At 45.6% G+C, this 22,372-nt stretch overlaps 1 protein-coding gene across 1 annotated transcript in view; it reads right to left on the reverse strand.

The window, feature by feature from the left end:
• LOC115120658 (plexin-A1-like) overlaps positions 1-22,372 on the reverse strand; it is a 409,850-nt gene that overhangs the window by 324,930 nt on the left and 62,548 nt on the right. Inside the window, exon 2 of the mRNA XM_065003449.1 lies at positions 1,490-2,896. Within this exon, the coding sequence (XP_064859521.1) occupies positions 1,490-2,671 (1,182 nt within the window). The 5' untranslated portion in view covers positions 2,672-2,896. The remainder of the gene's footprint in view (positions 1-1,489; positions 2,897-22,372) is intronic.

A 22,372-nucleotide genomic window follows, 5' to 3' on the forward strand; every position in this document is an offset into this window, starting at 1 on the left:
AATGCGAAGGAAACCTGCCTAAATGATAACCAACCCATAGCACTCAAGTCGGTAGCCATGGTAGGCAACAACACATCTGTCACTGATCCTCAACACCGGGGCCCCACAGGGGTGCGTGCTTAGTTCCCTCCTGTACTCCCTGCAATGTGGTGCCAGGGCAACAACCTCTCCCTCTACGTGAGCAAGAGAAAGGAGATGAATGTGAACTAGAGGAAAACGAGGGCCGAACAGGCCACCATTAACATTGACGCGGCAGTAGTGGAGTGTGTCGAGAGATTCCTTGGCCTCCACATCACTAAAAAACTATCATGGTCCAAACATACCAAGAAAGTTGTGAAGAAGGCACAACACCCCCCTGAAAAGATTTGGCATGGGTCCCCAGATCCTCAAAAAGTTATACAGCTGCACCATCGAGAGCATCCTGGCTGGTTGCATCACCGCCTGGTATGGCAACTGCTAGGCATTTGACTGTAAGGCGCTACAGAGGGTAGTGCGTATAGCCCAATATACCACTGGGGCCTAGCTTCCTACCATCCAAGACCTATATACTATGCGGTGTCAGAGGAAGGCCCACAAAATTGTCTAAGACTCCAGTCACCCAAGTCATAGACTATTTTCACTGCTACCGCACAGCAAGTGGTACGGGAGAGCCAAGTCTGGGCTGCTGAACAATTAATCAAATGGCCACCTGGACTATTTACATTGACCCCCCTCCTTTGTTTTTACACTGCTGCTACTTGCTGTTTACTATCTATGCATAGTCACTTTACCCCAACCTACATGTACCAACTACCTCAACCTTCTTGTACCACAGCACATTGACTTGGTATTCCCTGTATATAGCCTCATTATTGTGATCTAATTGTATTGCTTTACTTTTTTAAAATTTACTTTAGTTAATTTAGTTAATATTTTCTTAACCATTTCTTGAACTGCATTGTTGGTTAAGGGCTTGTAAATGAGCATTTCATGGTAAGGTCGACACCTGTTGTATTAGGCGCATGTGACAAATAAAATTTGATTCGGCTGAAACTACGGTCTCTTCAAGTTTGACAGATGTTCAGTGAGATTACAGTATGCCTTGCCCTTGTCTAACCACAAGGTGTGCCATTACAGAGCTTAGGCCTTATGTTCAATACTCTCTGAAAATACATAATAGGAATCAAAGAGGACCGAATTTGTGGGGCATAGCAGAATTGAATCAGAGAATCAGAGATCAATATTGTTTGTCTTTTCCTACTACCACTAACTTTGCTGATAACTTCTTGAGAGGAAAAATATACTTGCTACGCCTGTGATATGTGGTTGTCCCACCTAGCTATCTTAAGATGAATGTACTAACTGTATGTTGCCCTGGATAAGAGCTTATGCAAAATGACTCAAATGTAAATGTATTCAGAGGGCCACAGGACTCACTGAGTTGTGATGCAGGCATAGCAGAACTGAATCAGATCGAGATCAGTAGCGTTAAGAAGGCCACAGGACTCACTGAGTTGATGCAGGCCAGTTCCTTGTTGAGCAGCCAGGGTAGTGAGAGCTTCCCCTCTCCCCGGTAGCAGGACTGGATGCGCTCCTTGATCTTCTCCTTGATGCGGCGCAGTGTGAACAGGCACAGGGCTGACTCCTTGGGCGGCTTGGCCCGGTTCTTCTGGCCCTGCGAGAACACAGTGAACAGGATGTCCTCGTCTTCGGAAATTCCTAAGGAGTCAGCCAACTGCTTGCCGGGACGGCTGAGGTAGGCGTCCTGGACGAGACGATACTCCACCCCATCCTTGGTGCAGCCGATGGGGAACTCCACGTACGAGTAGAACTTTGAGTCGTCCACACAGAGGCGGACAATCTTGGATGTGAAGAACTGTTCGCCAGAGGCGTCAGGCGAAGTGAGCTGAGTGTCCAGCTGCATGGTCAGGTAGTAGACAAAATGTTCGCTGCTGAAGCCGTAGATATAGTAGATGTCAAATGCAGGGAATTTGCTGAGAGTGTCCGAAGGGATCTTGAGCTGCGAGGAGACAAACTCATCCTGATAGACAAAGCTGAACATGTCAGCGTTCTCCTCGTTGGACATCAGCTTGCGGCTGGAGAGTGTGGGGAAGTACTCGGACTTGCCGTCAATGGGTGTGCCGATGAAGAGCTTGCTGGCGGGGCTGTGCTGGGATGTGATGATGACCCCAGACATGGTGCCAGACTCGGTCACGCTGGACAGGTAGTGCTCCTTACGGTGGTGCGGCTCACCCAGTTTGAACAGGTCGTCTAGCCTGAGGAACTGACAGATTCCCTGGGAGGTGCTCCCGCAGGCGATGAGTCGGTTCTGGGCATAGTCGATGAGAAGCAACTTATTGACGTTGTTGGTCTGGGTAAGGTCGTGGGGGCACGACTGGACGCTGGGCGGGGGATAGCACTTCTCGTTATCCGCCACGGGGCCAGTCATGTGGCTCCGCAGCTTGGTAAGGTTGCTAGAGAGCTTGAAGATCCAGTTGACCGTGCCAACGTAAACCTCACCCGTCTTGTTGTGGATGGCCAGGTGTGTCAGCCCCCAGTCTGGTGGGGAGAAGGATTTGAAGGGCTGGGGTTGACCTCTGGTCAAGGACGGGACTGTCAAGAGGACCAGCACCCCCAGAAGGAGCAGGTTCCCCAGGCGAGGGGCAACGAGTGACCTCAATAGGGGCCACATATCTGGGGGTTGCAGGAGACAAGTCTGGGGGAAGGGATGGGGAAGGTGGGTGGGTTCACTCCGGCACCTAGTCCGGATCTGTTTATGTCCTAGCTTATATTCCCCTGGAAGGAGGCTGGATGGGCCGAGGGGAAGAGGGGGAAAGCTCCTATTTATCCAGTGTCTTTCTCTCTGTGTTCTGAGTTTTCATCCAGAGCATCATCCACAGCAGCACGGGTGAGAGCCCTGCAAGAAAAAAAAACACATTATGAGTCGCAATGGAACATTTTCTATTGATTTATGCATCAGCCGGAGAGCCGATAAGCAGATGAGATGCACTGCTAAATTTAGACAAAAGTTAGTAGGGCATTCACCCATCCCAGATGAATGATGCAAAGTGATATCCGTGACTGCATTATGAAGGAAGATAGCTAGCGAGAGTCACAGGAGGATTACAAAACGCACAGTACAATAATGAGTCACACGGCAATGAGTTTAAGACACACAACATCCTGCCATTAATATTTCATAAGTTCAACAGTATCGTGAAGGATGGTCTGCTTAGAAAATTGCCAGAGGGGGCGCCATACAGACGGCAGCAAACCTAGTGATTAGACCATTGGGCCAGTCACTGAAAGGTCCCTGGTTCGAATACCGGAGCAGACAAGGTAAAACATCTGTTGATGTGCCCAAGGCAAGGCACTTAACCCTGTAAAACAACAAATTTTACTACAATTATCCAGTGCATGCGACTATAAAACTTTTTTTTTCTATTGAAACACCGCAAGTTGTATCCAGATCTGCTCCCTCCCAGGCCTCCCAGTGTGTGGGTTGCTGTATGCGGTATCAGGAGACTACCCAGCATCCCCCTCTTCTCCCAATTAGGGCCTTGTTCTGTCAATAGCATCGAGGCATGGTTCGCTTTTAATCTGTGGCAGATCTGCAGCTCTCTCTGATTGCCAAAACATGTTTGCTACCCTGAGGGAGGTAGAGTAAAAACAATGCTGATTCAGCACCCTTATGCTGCAATCAGGATGTAGAGTACAATATAAGCTAGAAGAAAATGAATGAATGAGATGGATCTAGATTTGAGACACATATACCACACACATCCCAGAGAGATAAATTGCAGTTGTTGTCGTCGTCTGTTGTTGCGGCTCCAATAATGCAAAACCCGTTTTCCACTCCAGCCAAAGTATTGCTCGCCCACCCAACCCAGTCATCCACTCCAGCCAACCCAACCCAGTCCTCCACTCCAGCCAACACAACCCAGTCCTCCACTCTAGCCAACCCAACCCTCCACTCTAGCCAACCCAACCCAGTCCTCCACTCCAGCCAACCCAGTCCTCCACTCCAGCCAACCCAGTCCTCCACTCCAGCCAACCCAACCCAACCCTCCATTCCAGCCAACCCAACCCAACCCTCCATTCCAGCCAACCCAACCCAACCCTCCATTCCAGCCAACCCAACCCAGTCCTCCACTCCAGCCAACCCAACCCAACCCTCCATTCCAGCCAACCCAACCCAGTCCTCCACTCCAGCCAACCCAACCCAGTCCTCCACTCCAGCCAACCCAACCCTCCATTCCAGCCAACCCAACCCAGTCCTCCACTCCAGCCAACCCAACCCAACCCAGTCCTCCATTCCAGCCAACCCAACCCAACCCAGTCCTCCACTCCAGCCAACCCAACCCTCCACTCCAGCCAACCCAACCCAGTCCTCCACTCCAGCCAACCCAACCCAGTCCTCCACTCCAGCCAACCCAACCCAGTCCTCCACTCCAGCCAACACAACCCAGTCCTCCACTCCAGCCAACACAACCCAGTCCTCCACTCTAGCCAACCCAACCCAGTCCTCCACTCTAGCCAACCCAACCCAGTCCTCCACTCCAGCCAACCCAGTCCTCCACTCCAGCCAACCCAACCCAACCCTCCATTCCAGCCAACCCAACCCAACCCAACCCTCCATTCCAGCCAACCCAACCCAACCCAACCCTCCATTCCAGCCAACCCAACCCAGTCCTCCACTCCAGCCAACCCAACCCAGTCCTCCACTCCAGCCAACCCAACCCAGTCCTCCACTCCAGCCAACCCAACCCAGTCCTCCACTCCAGCCAACCCAACCCAGTCCTCCACTCCAGCCAACCCAACCCAGTCCTCCACTCCAGCCAACCCAACCCAGTCCTCCATTCCAGCCAACCCTCCATTCCAGCCAACCCTCCATTCCAGCCAACCCAACTCAGTCATCCACTCCAGCCAACCCAGTCCTCCACTCCAGCCAACCCAACCCAGTCCTCCATTCCAGCCAACCCTCCATTCCAGCCAACCCTCCATTCCAGCCAACCCAACTCAGTCATCCACTCCAGCCAACCCAGTCCTCCATTCCAGCCAACCCAACCCAGTCCTCCACTCCCAGTAGTCAGATGTTAATTATCTGCTTCCCATCCAAACCGAAGTAGGCCAAATGTTCTGAGTTGACGGCACTTAGCCCTAATTCCACCCCCCCCAATTCATCATATTCTCTAATGCTTCCAAATGAAGAGACGCTCATATGTGACATGTGACATGCGCCAGCACTCACTCGGCTTCCATACATTAATTTAAATTAATCCTGTTTCATATGTTATCACAATGCCCCAAGAGTTGGATTCCCATGGCACAGAAGATCCAGGAGACACAATATGGAGAGAGGAGGAACGGGCAGGGGGATTGATTGACGGGGGAGTGGAAGTAATGGACAAGGACTTTTTCCCTTTCTTTTGGGTGTCCTCCAGTGACAATGATGGCAGAGAGCTTTGAGCTGGCTCGCCTCAGCGCTGCTTGACAGGCCAATTAAGTTCCGGCGATACCGGGACATTAGTTCTCTTGTAAATGCTGATTATGCCAAATTGTGCGCAGCAACTCTCAGAGGCCCGGCTCAATTTCACCTTGACTATGAAAGTGTCGGCGGAGGGGTATTTTATGACTGAACTGAATTGGGAAAGATGAGAAACAGTAGGGAGGGAGGAAGGAGGGAACAAAAGTATGAGAGATAGAGAAAATCAAACAGAGAAGGAGGGGAGGGAGAATGAGGAATGTTATTTCTTCCTTCCCTTATCTTCGGTTTTCCTCTGGAGAGTGATTGAGGGGTTGGCCTATCTGTCAATCACTCCCCAAGGATGCACGGAGGAACTACGGTCAGTTTACCAATGTGTGTGTGTGTGTGTGTGTGTGTGTGCACACATTGGAGGAAGATTCAGGGAGAAAATGTGCCTTTTTACAAACCAAAAAGTGAACCATTAAAATGCACAGCAATTGCCACCCCTTTTCCTCCATCTACAGTGAGTGGAGGTCGGTACAAGACAGTATGGCATTGCAAACCATGGCAGCTCTAGTAACAGAAAGGTTCAGGGGGATTTGTGTCATCAAATTTCCACAAATGAAAGCCTGGACAAGATGAATGTGCTGTGGAGAGAGGGAGAAGCGGAGAGAGATGGAGAAAAAGAAAAAGGAGAGCATCTAGAGGAGGCGACGACAAGAGAAAAGTGCTGGCAGGCAGCTCCACTTGAATTTAAATAAAGACCTGGCATTCGGCTTCATGTCAAAAGGGGATACCTAAAATAATAAATGCACAGTGCCAGCCAGCCCAGCCAGTTAGTAGATATGGCTGTCCAGCAAAAAAAAAAGTTTTTTAAATATTCACCTGTGTAAGAGATTCCTCAACATAAGCAGGCGCAATAAAGTGATGAGTTTGCCGATGTATTTTTTAAATTTTATTGTTCAGCGTTACGATCACTTGCGCGCATCGAGAGCAGATGTCAATTTAAAGCGTGGCATGGGCTGGCTAGCTCTTTTTCATTCTTGTCATTTCCGTGAGCAAAAACGTGAGAGAACGAAAAAGAGAGAAAGTTGTCTCTAAAGTAATTCCTCTTCATTTTCAGCCGACTTGACATAACAGAGCGTGAATAGAGCAACACATTTAATCTGCCTGTGTCTCTGGCTGGTTGTCATCTACCCAGAGTAATAAGGGGAATGCTATCTCGGCAGACTGTGTCCAATGCATGCTATTGCAAAATACAATGTCAGCTCACTCACAATGGCTAATTCTATAAGATGGGAGGCTGAAATGCATGCCAGGCTTAAGCCTATGACCCTATCAATTGAGTCAGCTTTAGATGGGAGAGGAGAGAGCAGGTTGGGAATGGACACATTTCTCCCAAATCCCTATGGAATTATTGACAGATGAGGAAATTGTCAATCCCTCCCCAATAAAGAATTTGCCACCATGACCAGGTTAGTACAGATTTCCTCTCTCGTTTTTTCAATTTTCCCTCTCTTCCTTTTACCTCTTCAGAAAAAGGCTGTAAAACCAGGATGAACGCTATATCGGGGGAAGATCAGGAAAACATGTCAATAATTTGGGGCTTCAGCACGTTTCACCTTTTAACCTTTCAGCTGAGGATCTACAGAGACATCTAGGTCCGCGCTATAATCACATTCAAAACGCAAAAACAGTACCGTGAACCTTTTCCTTTCGGGCTTTTCAAGATTGATTGGTTTTTATATCAGAATGACCCATCGATTGTTGTCCCAACGGGCTTCAGTGTGGGTCCAGTCGGAATGGATGGGACTGGGGCGGGTCACTTAAAACCTTTTGTTTCAGTTTATTTGGATTAATAGTGGTTAATGAGTGAGCTTGGGTTAGCGGGGGAGGGGTGGTATGTGTGTGTGTACATTGGTGGAAGATTCAGTGGGGGAAATGTGACTTTTTCCTAACCAAAAAGTTCACCATTAAAATGCAGCGTGTGAGTGTGTGTAGTCCCCGAGAAGAACATGAAGAGGGGGCGACATAATCAAACAGAATGTATAAAATCAGGTCTCTCCCTCAACCCGCTCTCTCGTTCTGTGCTCTCTCTCACCTACGCCAAACAAAATAAAATGTATTTGTCACATGCCTTGTAAACAACAGGTGTAGACTAACAGTTAAATACTTACTTATGGACCCTTTCCAACAACGTGCCACTTGGGCTCCCGAGTGACACAGTGGTCTAAGAGGCGACATCTCAAAGCAAGAGGCGTCACTGCAGTACCTGGTTTGAATCCAGGCTGCATCACATCTGGCCGTGATAAGAATTTGTTCTTAACTGACTTGCCTGGTTAAATAAAGGTTCAATAAAATAAATACAAAAAATGCAGAGAGAAATTAAATAGAGATATAACAGGAAAGTAAAACACGTAATAAAAAAAGTTATAATAAATACACAATGAGTAACGATAACATGGCTATTATATAGACGGGTAGCCTAGTAACCAGTTGCATACACCTCTGACGGAGCCCGGCGCTAAACCTGTCCGTTCAGATAATGGCCCCCGCTCGGCCCCGGCGCACAGCTGATTTATTGCCGGTGGCATATCAATTACAGCACTTGCTGCTCGGTGAGGAGGGGAGAGAAGAAAAAAGCCAAGTGACTGACTCCTCGCACAGAGCTCAAGCTAACTTTCTCCTTGCTGCATTTTTAACATGTGGGTCACATCTGTGCCATCGGTAGGAAAACCAAGCGTCGTCGGACCAACGCTGCAGTAGGTGGGAGAGAGAGAACGGTAACCACACACAGCCTCACCAACACTAGCAGTAGTAAACACACACAGCCTCACCACCACTAGCAGTGGTACCCACACACAGCCTCACCACCACTAGCAGTGGTACCCACACACAGCCTCACCACCACTAGCAGTAGTAAGCACACAGCCACATCACCACGAGCAGTAGTAAACACACACAGCCTCACCACCACGAGCAGTAGTAAACACACACAGCCTCACCACCACAAGCAGTAGTAAGCACACAGCCACATCACCACTAGCAGTGGTAACCACACAGCCACAGCCTCACCACCACTAGCAGTAGTAACCACCCAGCCACAGCCTCACCGCCACTAGTAGTAGTAACCACACAGCCACATCACCACTAGCATTGGTAACCACACAGTCACAGCCTCACCGCCACTAGCAGTAGTAACCACACAGCCACAGCCTCACCGCCACTAGCAGTAGTAATCACACAGCCACAGCGTCACCAACACTAGCAGTAGTAACCACACAGCCACAGCCTCACCGCCACTAGCAGCAGTAACCACACAGCCACAGCCTCACCAACACTAGCAGTAGTAACCACACAGCCACACCAACACTAGCAGTAGTAACCACACAGCCACACCGGCAGTAGTAACCACACAGCCTCAGCCACACCAACCCTAGCAGCAGTAACCACAGCCACACCAACACTAGCAGCGGTAACCACACACCCACAGCCTCACCAACACTAGCAGTGGTAACCACACAGCCTCAGCCACACCAACACTAGCAGCAGTAACCACAAAGCTATAGCCTCACCAACACTAGCAGTAGTAACCACACAGCCACACCAACACTAGAAGAAGTACCCACACACAGCCACACCTAGACTACTGTAGCACACAAAGACACTCAGATGGAGTGGGCAAGCCTCAAACTCTAATCTTTACCATGTACACGAAGACAACGCAGAGATTTGCCTTTGAGGGTCGTTGCGGTGTTAGAGTGGGGATGGGGGAATGGGAGCAAACCCCAAAACCCCTACTCCTCCCCCGTGGATTCAATCTCAACAAAGGCCGGGAACACAATCTGCATATGTGTTACCATTCATATGGGTTGCAAAAGGTCTGAATTTTTCAGGACATTTTCCATGGAAAGTTATGCCCAGGAATTTAGGGAATTTTGATTGAATTCATAAATAAAAATTACCTTTTTAGTGGGATACACATAAGACAATTCTAGGTCTTGTGGCATATTTTGGTTAAACTATCCCTAATTCATTGGAATTGCAACCCTCTGCATGCACAGTGCATTCTTCAATCACATGTACAGCTGATTCTCAAAATCTTGTACACTAAAGAGATGCTATTGAGCCCACAATACCACACTGTCTGAGCCAAGGACTACATGCTTTCTGGTAAGTTTTGATAACAATACTGGGTGGGGTGAATATATGTTATGTTACTTTATTTTTCGTTAACTAGTAAATAGTAGCCTATATCAAAGTGTGTTTAAATCATTTCTAACTTGTTAACAATTTCTGCTAGTTAGTTTTTGCTACCATGTGGGTTTTCGCTTGATTGAGCCTGCTAACTGGAGGAGTGTTATTTCACCTGTTTCCATACATGTTTCATTTTAAAACATGTATCTTTCAAAAGGAGTTGTTTAATCTAACTGCTTAACTATTTATCTGTACATGGAATTGTATTTAGAAAAAATACTAATTTTGTTCTAATGTTTACATGAAAATAATGTGTGGAGATATTTCACTGCAGCTAATGTAGAAGGAAAAGCTGTGTACATTTGCAAATACTGTGCCAAATCATATGTGAAGAATGCAACAAAGGTGCAGAATCATCTGGCCAAGTGCATAAAGTTCCCTCACCACTCAAAACAAGCAACCTCTGACAAAAGTCCCTCTACTTCTATTTGAGGTGAAAATGAGGAATCAGACACCTTATCGATAGCAACAGCTCATGGTCCTCCTGGAATCAGAAGTTTTTTTGACTCCATGGAGGAACGTAGTCAGATAAATGCTGATGAATGTCTTGCTCGAGCTATGTATGCAACTGCATATTTCTGAATGTTCTTCGCCCAGCATACGCCCCTCCAAACAGACATGCTTTATCTACTTTTGCTGGATGCAGAGTTCAAGTGAAGGTCAAGCAAATTAGAGAAAGCAGATTGTATTGCAATCATCTCTGATGGGTGGTCTAATGTTCGTGGGAAAGGAATAATTAACTATATCTCCACCCCTCAATCAGTATTCTGCAAGAGCACAGATACAAGGGACAACAGACACACCGGTCTGTACATTGCAGATGAGCTGAAGGCAGTCATCAATGACCTTGGACCACAGAAGGTATTTGCACTGGTGACAAACAATGCTGTGAACATTCTGCTTGGTCTAAAGTCTGCTTGGTCTAAAGTGGAGGAGTCCTACCCCCACATAACACCCATTGCCTGTGCTGCTCAAGCATTGAATCTGCTCCTCAAAGACATCATGGCACTGAAAACAATGGATACACTCTACAAGAGAGCCAATGAAATGGTTAGGTATGTGAAAGGTCATCAAGTTATTGCAGCAACCTACCTCACCAAGCAAAGTGAGAAGAATAAGAGCACCACATTTTAGCTGCCCAGCAACACCCATTGGGGTGGTGTTATCATCATGTTTGACAGTCTCCTGGAGGGGATAGAGTCTCTCCAAGAAATGGCCATATCACAGTTTGCCGATATGGACAGCCCCATCAAGAGGATCCTCCTGGATTATGTATTTTGGGAGAGTGGTAAGAAGCCTGAAACCGTTGGCAGTACCTATTGCACAGATGAGGAAGACAATGCCATCCTGTCTGATGTTCAGACTCTACTTGCAGATGCAAGAAGAAAAAACCCATACTGCCCTGCCCACTTCACTGTTACTCCAAGCAGAGGAAACCGCAGTTGTGAAATAAATCAAAACGCGTGAAGACTTCTGCCTGAAGCCCATACACACCGCAGTGTACATGTTGGACCCCAAGTATGCTGGCAAGAGCATCCTGTCTGATGCAGAGATCAACAAGGCCTATGGTGTCATCACTACAGTGTCTCGCCACCTTGGCCTGGATGAGGGCGATGTTCTTGGCAGTCTGGCGAAGTACACTTCCAAGCAAGGGCTTTGGGATGGCATTGCAATATGGCAGGCGTGCCACCATATCTCATCAGCCACCTGGTGGAAGGGACTTTGTGGATCTGAGGCTCTTTCCCCTGTTGCCTCCATCATCCACCAAATACCACCAACATCAGCCGCCTCAGAGCGCAACTGGTCCTTGTTTGGGAACACACACACCAAAGCACTCAACAGGCTGACCAATACAAGGGTTGAAATTTGCCCGAGCCATCCACAACCAGGTTGGAAAGTGACAGTGAAGATGAGGCCTCAGAGTCTGATGTTCAAGACGTGGACATTGAGGTCCAGGGAAAAGACATGGAAGCCTGAGAAGAAGTGGCAGAGATCTTTGTGGGCTATACTCAAGGCTATACTCAGCCTTGTAAGTTGGTGGTTGAAGATATCCCTCTAGTGGTGTGGGGGCTGTGCTTTGGCAAAGTGGGTGGGGTTATATCCTTCCTGTTTGGCCCTGTCCGGGGGTGTCCTCGGATGGGACCACAGTGCCTCCTGACCCCTCCTGTCTCAGCCTCCAGCATTTATGCTGCAGTAGTTTATGTGTCGGGGGGCTAGGGTCAGTTTGTTATATCTGGAGTACTTCTCCTGTCCTATTCGGTGTCCTGTGTGAATCTAAGTGTGCGTTCTCTAATTCTCTCCTCTCTTTCTTTCTCTCGGAGGACCTGAGCCCTAGGACCATGCCCCAGGACTACCTGACATGATTACTCCTTGCTGTCCCCAGTCCACCTGGCCATGCTGCTGCTCCAGTTTCAACTGACCTGAGCCCTAGGACCATGCCCCAGGACTACCTGACATGATGACTCCTTGCTGTCCCCAGTCCACCTGGCCATGCTGCTGCTCCAGTTTCAACTGTTCTGCCTTACTATTATTCGACCATGCTGGTAATTTATGAACATTTGAACATCTTGGCCATGTTCTGTTATAATCTCCACCCGGCACAGCCAGAAGAGGACTGGCCACCCCACATAGCCTGGTTCCTCTCTAGGTTTCTTCCTAGGTCTTGGCCTTTCTAGGGAGTTTTTCCTAGCCACCGTGCTTCTACACCTGCATTGCTGGCTGTTTGGAGTTTTAGGCTGGGTTTCTGTACAGCACTTTGAGATATCAGCAGATGTACGAAGGGCTGTGTAGGTTGCTGTCTTTCGGATGGGACGTTAAACAGGTGTCCTGACTCTCTGAGGTCATTAAAGATCCCATGGCACTTATCGTAAGACTAGGGGTGTTAACCCCGGTGTCCTGGCTAAATTCCCAATCTGGCCCTCAAACCAACTCGGTCACCTAATAATCCCCAGTTTACAATTGGCTCATTAATTTCCCCTCCTCTCCCCTGTAACTATTCCCCAGGTCATTGCTGCAAATGAGAACGTGTTCTCAGTCAACTTACCTGGCAAAATAACGGATAAATAAATAACTTGCAATTATGCCTACTTACGACAAGCTAAAAGGTTTATGTTTCCATGTGATATGGTAACTGTATTCAATATTAATATTCAATATTAATTTGCATATATTTCCATTAATTCCCACAGAAAGTTTCCACCTATGAATATTTCCCAAAATGTGCAACCCTAGTTACCATTCCTATGGGTTACTATTCCTATGGGTTACCATTCCTATGGGTTACTATTCCTATGGGTTACTATTCCTATGGGTTACTATTCATATGGGTTACTATTCATATGTGTTGAGGAAAGGGGGTCATTTCAGACATGTATTCATTGTGCAGTTCACACACACACACACACACACACGAAAAGGCATGCAAGCTTACACACATGGGAAGCACAGAGGGCATAGGGTAGACTGGTCATTTAAAGCTTCATTACACCAGGCAATGAAACATATGCATAGTCAGACCAGGGATGAATGGGTGGCAGGCCGTAGGAACCCACATTAAACTAATTATATATTCAACTCCTCAAGGTACTTAAGTCACAGATTTTTCAGTCAAAATGTATTGTGAAAAATAGCCAATTCAAGTAATTGGCTATTAATTAAATGCATTATTCCCAGCAGTAATTGGATAATAAGTGTCAGTACACAGTATCAGTGATCTAACAGTGCATGGTCTGATAGAAAACTCTGTTCTGCAAGGCAAACTCTGCAAGGGGAAGAGCTGACTGGCATGGCTGGGGGACATAAAAATAACTCAGGAGTTATTTTAATGCCAATGTAAATCACTTTAGTTGAGGACAAGCGTTGTGCCCTTGCTTCCACAGGTGCTCTTCCAAGGTAAACTTGAACGCAGGTCTAGAGAAATGTTGAATTTATTTGATTACGTTAACTCTCAAGGAGTTGATCAGGATTTAGAGGATGCACCTTACAAAAAAACAGGTTACACAAGTTACACACTGCCCCACCTCCACCACACTCCCGTTCTGAAACCTCAATCAGGGACAGAGTTAAAAAGACAGACTGGGGTTGCATTCAGTGTGATGAAATATTATGTGGTGTTGCAGATAGGAATGCAAGCAGCACACAACATGTCACAACCGCCCCACCCGTAAAGCCTTGGAAAAACAGAATAAGGATAACCAAGTCTTCCATTGACTGAACACAGCCCCCAAGCATCTCCTCAAGCCCCCCCACATGCACTCTGCCCCTCATTATATATTCTCCTCTACTCCCTCTGTCTTTCCCCCTACTATCTCTCTTTCTCTGTTCATTTCTCTTTCCCACATATTCTCTCCACCTCCCCATCACCACCATGCCCCTCACCTTCACCATGGACTTCGAGGAAGGAAGGAAAAGCCCTGGTGTAGTCAGATATGATCAACAAACCACAAGGGTTTAGTTCATCTGAAGGTGCTCGCCGTGTTGTGCTTGTGTGTTCTTCATGTGTATCCTCTTGATGTGGGTGGGTTTAATGCGACCGCTTGCAAGCGGTATTTCCGCCTCGACAGTTACAGTCTGTGCCAGTTCAGGGTTCCTGTCAGCTCAGCAGGAACTGTAGAGCTAGAGTTGCCACTGTTTGAATTTGCTTGTATTTTGTATGTTTGTGTTGCTCCTGGTTTAGACTACAACCCTGTTACGCATTGGCATTGCATGCTAGTTGGCAAGTTATTATATTAGTCACAAACTATCCATGTCATTTTCACATGGGGCTTTCCCTAGCGTGAACCACCTTGCTTTCCTCCATAATGTTAGTTGTTCGGTTCACTGAGTTGAACATAATGAAATGCGAACTCTCCTCAGAAAGGTCTATTACAAAATACCAGTGTCAGGATTCGTTGTCCCTATATTCTCCAACCCTTTCGCTCTTTTCCCATCTCATCTTTCGCTGTCCATGTTCATTTATGAGCTCCCCTGACCTGGACACCCAGAGCGCTGCGAAAGCTCACAACTCACCAGACATGCTGCTGCACCGACTACTCCCAAAAGAGGATAGTCGTAAAAGCATCCATCGTCGTTATAAATCCCGCAAGGAGAGAAGGGGAAAAGAGTACAACGGGAAAGGCATTAAAAGGAATCACTGGTGTCTTGTATTCGGTCATAAATGTTTCCTCACTTTTGTCCACCGGCCAAATTGTTACCGCATCGAGGAGAGGGGTGTGATTAATGTCTAGCTTGTATTGGAATAGGTCTGCATATTTGAAACAATGCTGGTAGAGGCTAAGTGGATAATAGGCTAATATTTCATAAACTGAGGAAAAGCGTGCTAGCACCAGTAGCGATAGAGAATGTCTAGAGAACGTTTTCAAGTTGGCCAACAGAACTGAGGCTGAACTAAAGGGGACATATACAAATCTAAAATGAGAAAAGGAAAGAAGTTCCCAAAGCAAGAGCTTGGTCCAGACTTCATATCTTCAGCATGAGGAATGACACTTGTCATACACAAACATGGAGACAATCGTCATACCAAGAAATTGAGAAAAATTATAAGTAACCCATGCGAGAAAAACAAACAGGTCTACATGGCTATTAATCCATTCATTGATACACTGAACAAACCTGTTTCCTCCTCCTCCCCATTAGTTCACCCACTAGATTACACGCTCTGATTAGAACAGAGAATTGCAAAATGGCGCTGCCAAGCACTATGACAGCACTGGCTGCATTCACAATGGATTTGCATTGCCGTGTCTTCTTGGCTGTGTTTACACAGGCATCCCAATTCTGATATTTTGCCAAATTATTGGCTTAAGATATGATTGGTCAAATAAACCAATTAGTGGTAAAATAATTGGAGTACCTGTGTAAACACAGCCGATCTTTCACCACACACTATCAATCAATCAAATGTATTTATAAAGCCCTTTTTACATCAGCCGATGTCACAAAGTGCTGTACAGAAACCCAGCCGAAAACCCCAAACAGAAAGCAATGCAGATGTAGAAGCACAGTGACTAGGAAAAACTACCTAGAAAGGCCGGAACCTAGGAAGAAACCTAGAGAGGAACCAGGCTCTGAGAGGTGGCCAGTCCTCTTCTGGCTGTGCCGGATTGAGAATAGATGACTAGCAGGGTCAGATAATAATAATCACAGTGGTTGTAGAGGGTGCAACTGGTCAGCACCTCAGGAGTAAATGTCAGTTGGCTTTTCATAGCTGAGCATTCAGAGTTAGAGACTATGACTCCTTTAGTTTTAGATAGGTGCCACGATCACATCTAGCCTTCCCTCTCCATGAAGACTAGTTACGCATGTAGCTTTCGGGGTCAGTTTGGAAGCACCGCACACTCCATTGCCCTGCTATACAGAGAGGAAGACAGGGACAAAGAGAAAGAGAGAGATAGAATTCTCGGGCCGACTCTTTTCTCTGTGTATATCAATGATGTTGCTCTTGCTGCGGGCGATTCCCCGATCCACCTCTACGCAGACGACACCATTCTATACACTTTCGGCCCGTCATTGGACACTGTGCTATCTAACCTCCAATCGAGCTTCAATGCCATACAACACTCCTTCCGTGGCCTCCAACTGCTCTTAAACGCTAGTAAAACCAAATGCATGCTTTTCAACCGATCGCTGCCTGCACCCGCTTGCCCGACTAGCATCACCACACTGGATGGTTCCGACCTTGAATATGTGGACACCTATAAGTACCTAGGTGTCTGGCTAGACTGCAAACTCTCCTTCCAGACCCATATCAAACATCTCCAATCGAAAATCAAATCAAGAGTCGGCTTTCTATTCCGCAACAAAGCCTCCTTCACTCACGCTGCCAAGCTTACCCTAGTAAAACTGACTATCCTACCGATCCTCGACTTCGGCGATGTCATCTACAAAATGGCTTCCAACACTCTTCTCAGCAAACTGGATGCAGTTTATCATAGTGCCATCCGTTTTGTCACTAAAGCACCTTATACTACCCACCACTGCGACTTGTATGCTCTAGTCGGCTGGCCCTCGCTACATATTCGTCGCCAGACCCACTGGCTCCAGGTCATCTACAAGGCCATGCTAGGCAAAGCTCCGCCTTATCTCAGCTCACTGGTCACGATGGCAACACCCATCCGTAGCACGCGCTCCAGCAGGTGTATCTCATTGAGCATCCCCAAAGCCAACACCTCATTCGGCCGCCTTTCGTTCCAGTACTCTGCTGCCTGTGACTGGAACGATTTGCAAAAATCGCTGAAGTTGGAGACTTTTATCTCCCTCACCAGCTTCAAACATCAGCTATCTGAGCAGCTAACCGATCGCTGCAGCTGTACATAATCTATTGGTAAATAGCCCACCCATTTTCACCTACCTCATCCCCACAGTTTTTATTTATTTACAGTGCCTTGCGAAAGTATTCGGCCCCCTTGAACTTTGCGACCTTTTGCCACATTTCATGCTTCAAACATAAAGATATAAAACTCTATTTTTTTGTGAAGAATCAACAAGAAGTGGGACACAATCATGAAGTGGAACGACATTTATTGGATATTTCAAACTTTTTCAACAAACAAAAACTGAAAAATTGGGCGTGCAAAATTATTCAGCCCCCTTAAGTTAATACTTTGTAGCGCCACGTTTTGCTGCGATTACAGCTGTAAGTCGCTTGGGGTATGTCTCTATCAGTTTTGCACATCGAGAGACTGACATTTTTTCCCATTCCTCCTTGCAAAACAGCTCGAGCTCAGTGAGGTTGGATGGAGAGCATTTGTGAACAGCAGTTTTCAGTTCTTTCCACAGATTCTCGATTGGATTCAGGTCTGGACATTGACTTGGCCATTCTAACACCTGGATATGTTTATTTTTGAAAAATTCCATTGTAGATTTTGCTTTATGTTTTGGATCATTGTCTTGTTGGAAGACAAATCTCCGTCCCAGTCTCAGGTCTTTTGCAGACTCCATCAGGTTTTCTTCCAGAATGGTCCTGTATTTGGCTCCATCCAGCTTCCCATCAATTTTAACCATCTTCCCTGTCCCTGCTGAAGAAAAGCAGGCCCAAACCATGATGCTGCCACCACCATGTTTGACAGTGGGGATGGTGTGTTCTGGGTGATGAGCTGTGTTGCTTTTACGCCAAACATAACGTTTTGCATTGTTGCCAAAAAGTTCAATTTTGGTTTCATCTGACCAGAGCACCTTCTTCCACATGTTTGGTGTGTCTCCCAGGTGGCTTGTGGCAAACTTTAAACGACACTTTTTATGGATATCTTTAAGAAATGATTTTCTTCTTGCCACTCTTCCATAAAGGCCAGATTTGTGCAATATACGACTGATTGTTGTCCTATGGACAGAGTCTCCCACCTCAGCTGTAGATCTCTGCAGTTCATCCAGGGTGATCATGGGCCTCTTGGCTGCATCTCTGATCAGTCTTCTCCTTGTATGAGCTGAAAGTTTAGAGGGACTGCCAGGTCTTGGTAGATTTGCAGTGGTCTGATACTCCTTCCATTTCAATATTATCGCTTGCACAGTGCTCCTTGGGATGTTTAAAGCTTGGGAAATCTTTTTGTATCAAATCCGGCTTTAAACTTCTTCACAACCGTATCTCGGACCTGCCTGGTGTGTTCCTTGTTCTTCATGATGCTCTCTGCGCTTATAACGGACCTCTGAGACTATCACAGTGCAGGTGCATTTATACAGAGACTTGATTACACACAGGTGGATTGTATTTATCATCATTAGTCATTTAGGTCAACATTGGATCATTCAGAGATCCTCACTGAACTTCTGGAGAGAGTTTGCTGCACTGAAAGTGAAGGGGCTGAATAATTTTGCACGGCCAATTTTTCAGTTTTTGATTTGTTGAAAAAGTTTGAAATATCCAATAAATGTCGTTCCACTTCATGATTGTGTCCCACTTGGTGTTGATTCTTCACAAAAATATACAGTTTTATATCTTTATGTTTGAAGCCTGAAATGTGGCAAAAGGTCGCAAAGTTCAAGGGGGCCGAATACTTTCGCAAGGCACTGTACCTTTCTGCTCTTTTGCACACAAATATCTCTACCTGTACATGATCATCTGATCATTTATCACTCCAGTGTTAATCTGCAATATTGTAATTATTTGCCTACCTCCTCATGCCTTTTGCACACATTGTATATAGACTCCCCTTTTTTTTCTCTACTGTGTTATTGACTTGTTAATTGTTTACTCCATGTGTAACTCTGTGTTGTCTGTTCACTCTGCTATGCTTTATCTTGGCCAGGTCGCAGTTGCAAATGAGAACCTGTTCTCAACTAGCCTACCTGGTTAAATAAAGGTGAAATAAATAAATAAATATAAAAAAGGGAAGAGGGGAAAAGAGAACAGAGAAAAATGGCGATAGCGAGATGGTGAGTCAGGGAGTAGAAGATTTTAAAAAGTGAGACACAGCAGGGGTGGGGGAGAGAGAAAAGAGAAGCAAGAGATAACTTTTAGAGATAACCAGTGAGGCTGAAAGAGTTCCATTGCGATAAAAGGAGAGCAGTTTGTGCATGTTCCTGCATCAGTGGGCAATGGACTTTGACAGCTAGTGGGTAGAATAGGTTTGTCAAACTTTTTAACGGGACTTACTATAACCGCTTTGGCTTTCGATTGTAACGAGACATACCAAAACAGTCAGTAAATGATCTTGAACCTGCCAAATGATGTGTAAGCTAGATTGACTGGTCGCAAATGGCAGGCCTGCCAGGTTAACCAGTCTGGCCAGTAGGCCTAGTAACAGCTGCCATGAGAGTCAGACCGAGGGAAAACTGAAAGAGGAAGGAGGGGTGAACAGTTTTCAAACCAAAACAGACCATTCCTTAGGACATATTGCTTTCAGATATGCTTTCCACACCAAAGACTGGGTAATTAACAATGTGGAGCCTTGTGTAAATTAGAGGTCGACTGATTATGACTTTTCAACGCGGATACCGATTATTGGAGGACCAAAAAAGCTGATACCGATTCATCTGACAATTTTTTTAATGACAATGACAATTACAACAATACTGAATGACCACTTATTTTAACTTAGTATAATATATCAAAAATCAATTTAGCCTCAAATAAATAATGAAACATGTTCAATTTGGTTTAAATAATGCAAAAACAAAGTGTTGGAGAAGAAAGTAAAAATGCAATATGTGCCATGTAAAAAAGCTAACGTTTGAGTTCCTTGCTCAGAACATATGAAAGCTGGTGGTTGCTTTTAACATGAGACTTCAATATTCCAAGGTAAGAGGTTTTAGGTTGTAGTTAATATAGTATATATATGACTATTTCTTTCTATACCATTTGTATTTCATATACTATTGGACTATTGGATGTTATAATAAGCACTTTAGTATTGTCAGCGTAACAGTATAGCTTCCGTCCCTCTCCTCGCCCCTACCTGGGCTTGAACCAGGAACACATCGACAGCCACACTCGAAGCAGCTTAACCCATCGTTCCACAAAATCCACGGTACTTGCAGAGCAAGGGGAACAACTACTCCAAGTCTCAGAGCGAGTGACGTTTGAAACACTATTAGCGCACACCCCGCTAACTAGCTAGCCATTTCACATCGGTTACACCAGCCTAATCTCAGGAGTTGATAGGCTTGAAGTCATAAACAGCTCAATGATTGAAGCACAGCGAACAGCTGCTGGCAAAACGGACGAAAGTGCTGTTTGAATGAATGCTTACGAGCTAGCTGCTGCCTACCACCGCTCAGTCAGACTACTCTATCAAATATCAAATCATAGACTTAAATGTAACATAATAAAACACAGAAAAACGAGCCTTTGGTCATTAATATGGACAAATCAGGAAACTATCATTTCAAAAACAAAATGTTTATTATTTCAGTGAAATACGGAACCGTTCCGTATTTTATCTAACAGGTGGCATCCCCGAGTCTAAATATTGCTGTCACATTGTACAACCTTCAATGTTATGTCATAATTATGTAAAATTCCGGCAAATTAGTTCGCAACGAGCCAGGCGGCCCAAACTGTTGCATATACAGTGTGGCAAAATAGTATTTAGTCAGCCACCAATTGTGCAAGTTCTCCCACTTAAAAAGATGAGAGGCCTGTAATTTTCATCATAGGTACACTTCAACTGTGACAGAATAAATGAGGAGAAAAAAATCCAGAAAATCACATTGTAGGATTTTTAATACATTTATTTGCAAATTATGGTGGAAAATAAGTATTTGGTCAATAACAAAAGTTTCTCAATACTTTGTTATATACTCTTTGTTGGCAATGACAGAGGTCAAACGTCTTCTGTAAGTCTTCACAAGGTTTTCACACACTGTTGCTGGTATTTTGGCCCATTCCTTTTTTGTCCCACTGTAGCCTGACTCTGCGTGCAATGAACGCAAGAGAAGTGACAATTTCACCTGGTTAATATTGCCTGCTAACCTGGATTTCTTTTAGCTAAATATGAAATTTAAAAAATATATACTTCTGTGTATTGATTTTAAGAAAGGCATTGGTGTTTATGGTTAGGTACAGTCGCGCTACGATTGTGCTTTTTTCGCAAATGTTAAATCATCCACCGTTTGGCGAAGTTGGCTGTCTTTGTTAGGAAGAAAGTCTTCACACAGTTCGCAACGAGCCAGGCGGCCCAAAATGCTGCATATATCCCGACTCTGTTGCAAGAGAAGTGACACAATTTACCTAGTTAAAAGAAAATCATGTTAGCAGGCAATAACTAAATATGCAGGTTTAAAAATATATATTTGTGTATTGATTTTAAGAAAACCATTGATGTTTATGGTTAGGTACACGTTGGAGCAACGACAGTCCTTTTTCACAAATGAGCACCACATCGATTATATGCAACGCAGGACACGCTAGATAAACTAGTAATATCATCAACCATGTGTAGTTAACTAGTGATTATGATTGATTGATTGTTTTTTATGAGATAAGTTTAATGCTAGCTAGCAACTTACCTTGGCTTCTTACTGCATTCGCGTAACAGGCAGGCTCCTCGTGGAGTGCAATGAGAGGCAGGTAGTTAATGCGTTGGACTAGTTAACTGTAAGGTTGCAAGATTGAATCCCCAAGCTGACAAGATAAAAATCTGTCGTTCTGCCCCTGAGCAAGGCAGTTAACCTGTAATATAAATGTGTGTGGGGTTGTTTCATTGGAGAAGGGTGAATGACCGAGGGTACTGAACTTTCCAACAAAGGAAAACAGATAAGGAGGGGGGTGGTGGAGGATGAGAGGAGGGACGATCAGTGACAACAATAGAGGAGTAAGAGATAGAGAAGAGGAGCAAGATCCTATCTATGTACAAATGTAGAAGAGAGAGACCAGGGGCTTAAATCAACATTCTGGAATGTCCAGCTCGATAAAGACTGTCTAGAACAGACTTGAGTCACTGCCACATAGAAAAGAAGAATTAGGTCAGCTACTTTCTCAATAGTGTAAGAGCTTCATCTACTCTGCAAATCCAGCCCAGAGCAGCAGGGGGTAAATATATTACCCAAACAGCCAAGGAAAATTACCTGCCATGTTACGCAAATACCCCAAAGCGACTAGCCCGCCCGGCGGCCGCCAATCATTCCCGCTATACCTTCCCTTTTTTCAATCACTTGAGAAGAGATTGGAAAATATGACAGCATTATTTGTGCTGCCGAAAGCCGTTAAAAGTTGCTTAGAATGCCTCTCAGCTAAGT

The sequence above is a fragment of the Oncorhynchus nerka genome, linkage group LG2 (genome assembly GCF_034236695.1).
Source record: "Oncorhynchus nerka isolate Pitt River linkage group LG2, Oner_Uvic_2.0, whole genome shotgun sequence".
Classification (NCBI taxonomy): domain Eukaryota; kingdom Metazoa; phylum Chordata; class Actinopteri; order Salmoniformes; family Salmonidae; genus Oncorhynchus; species Oncorhynchus nerka.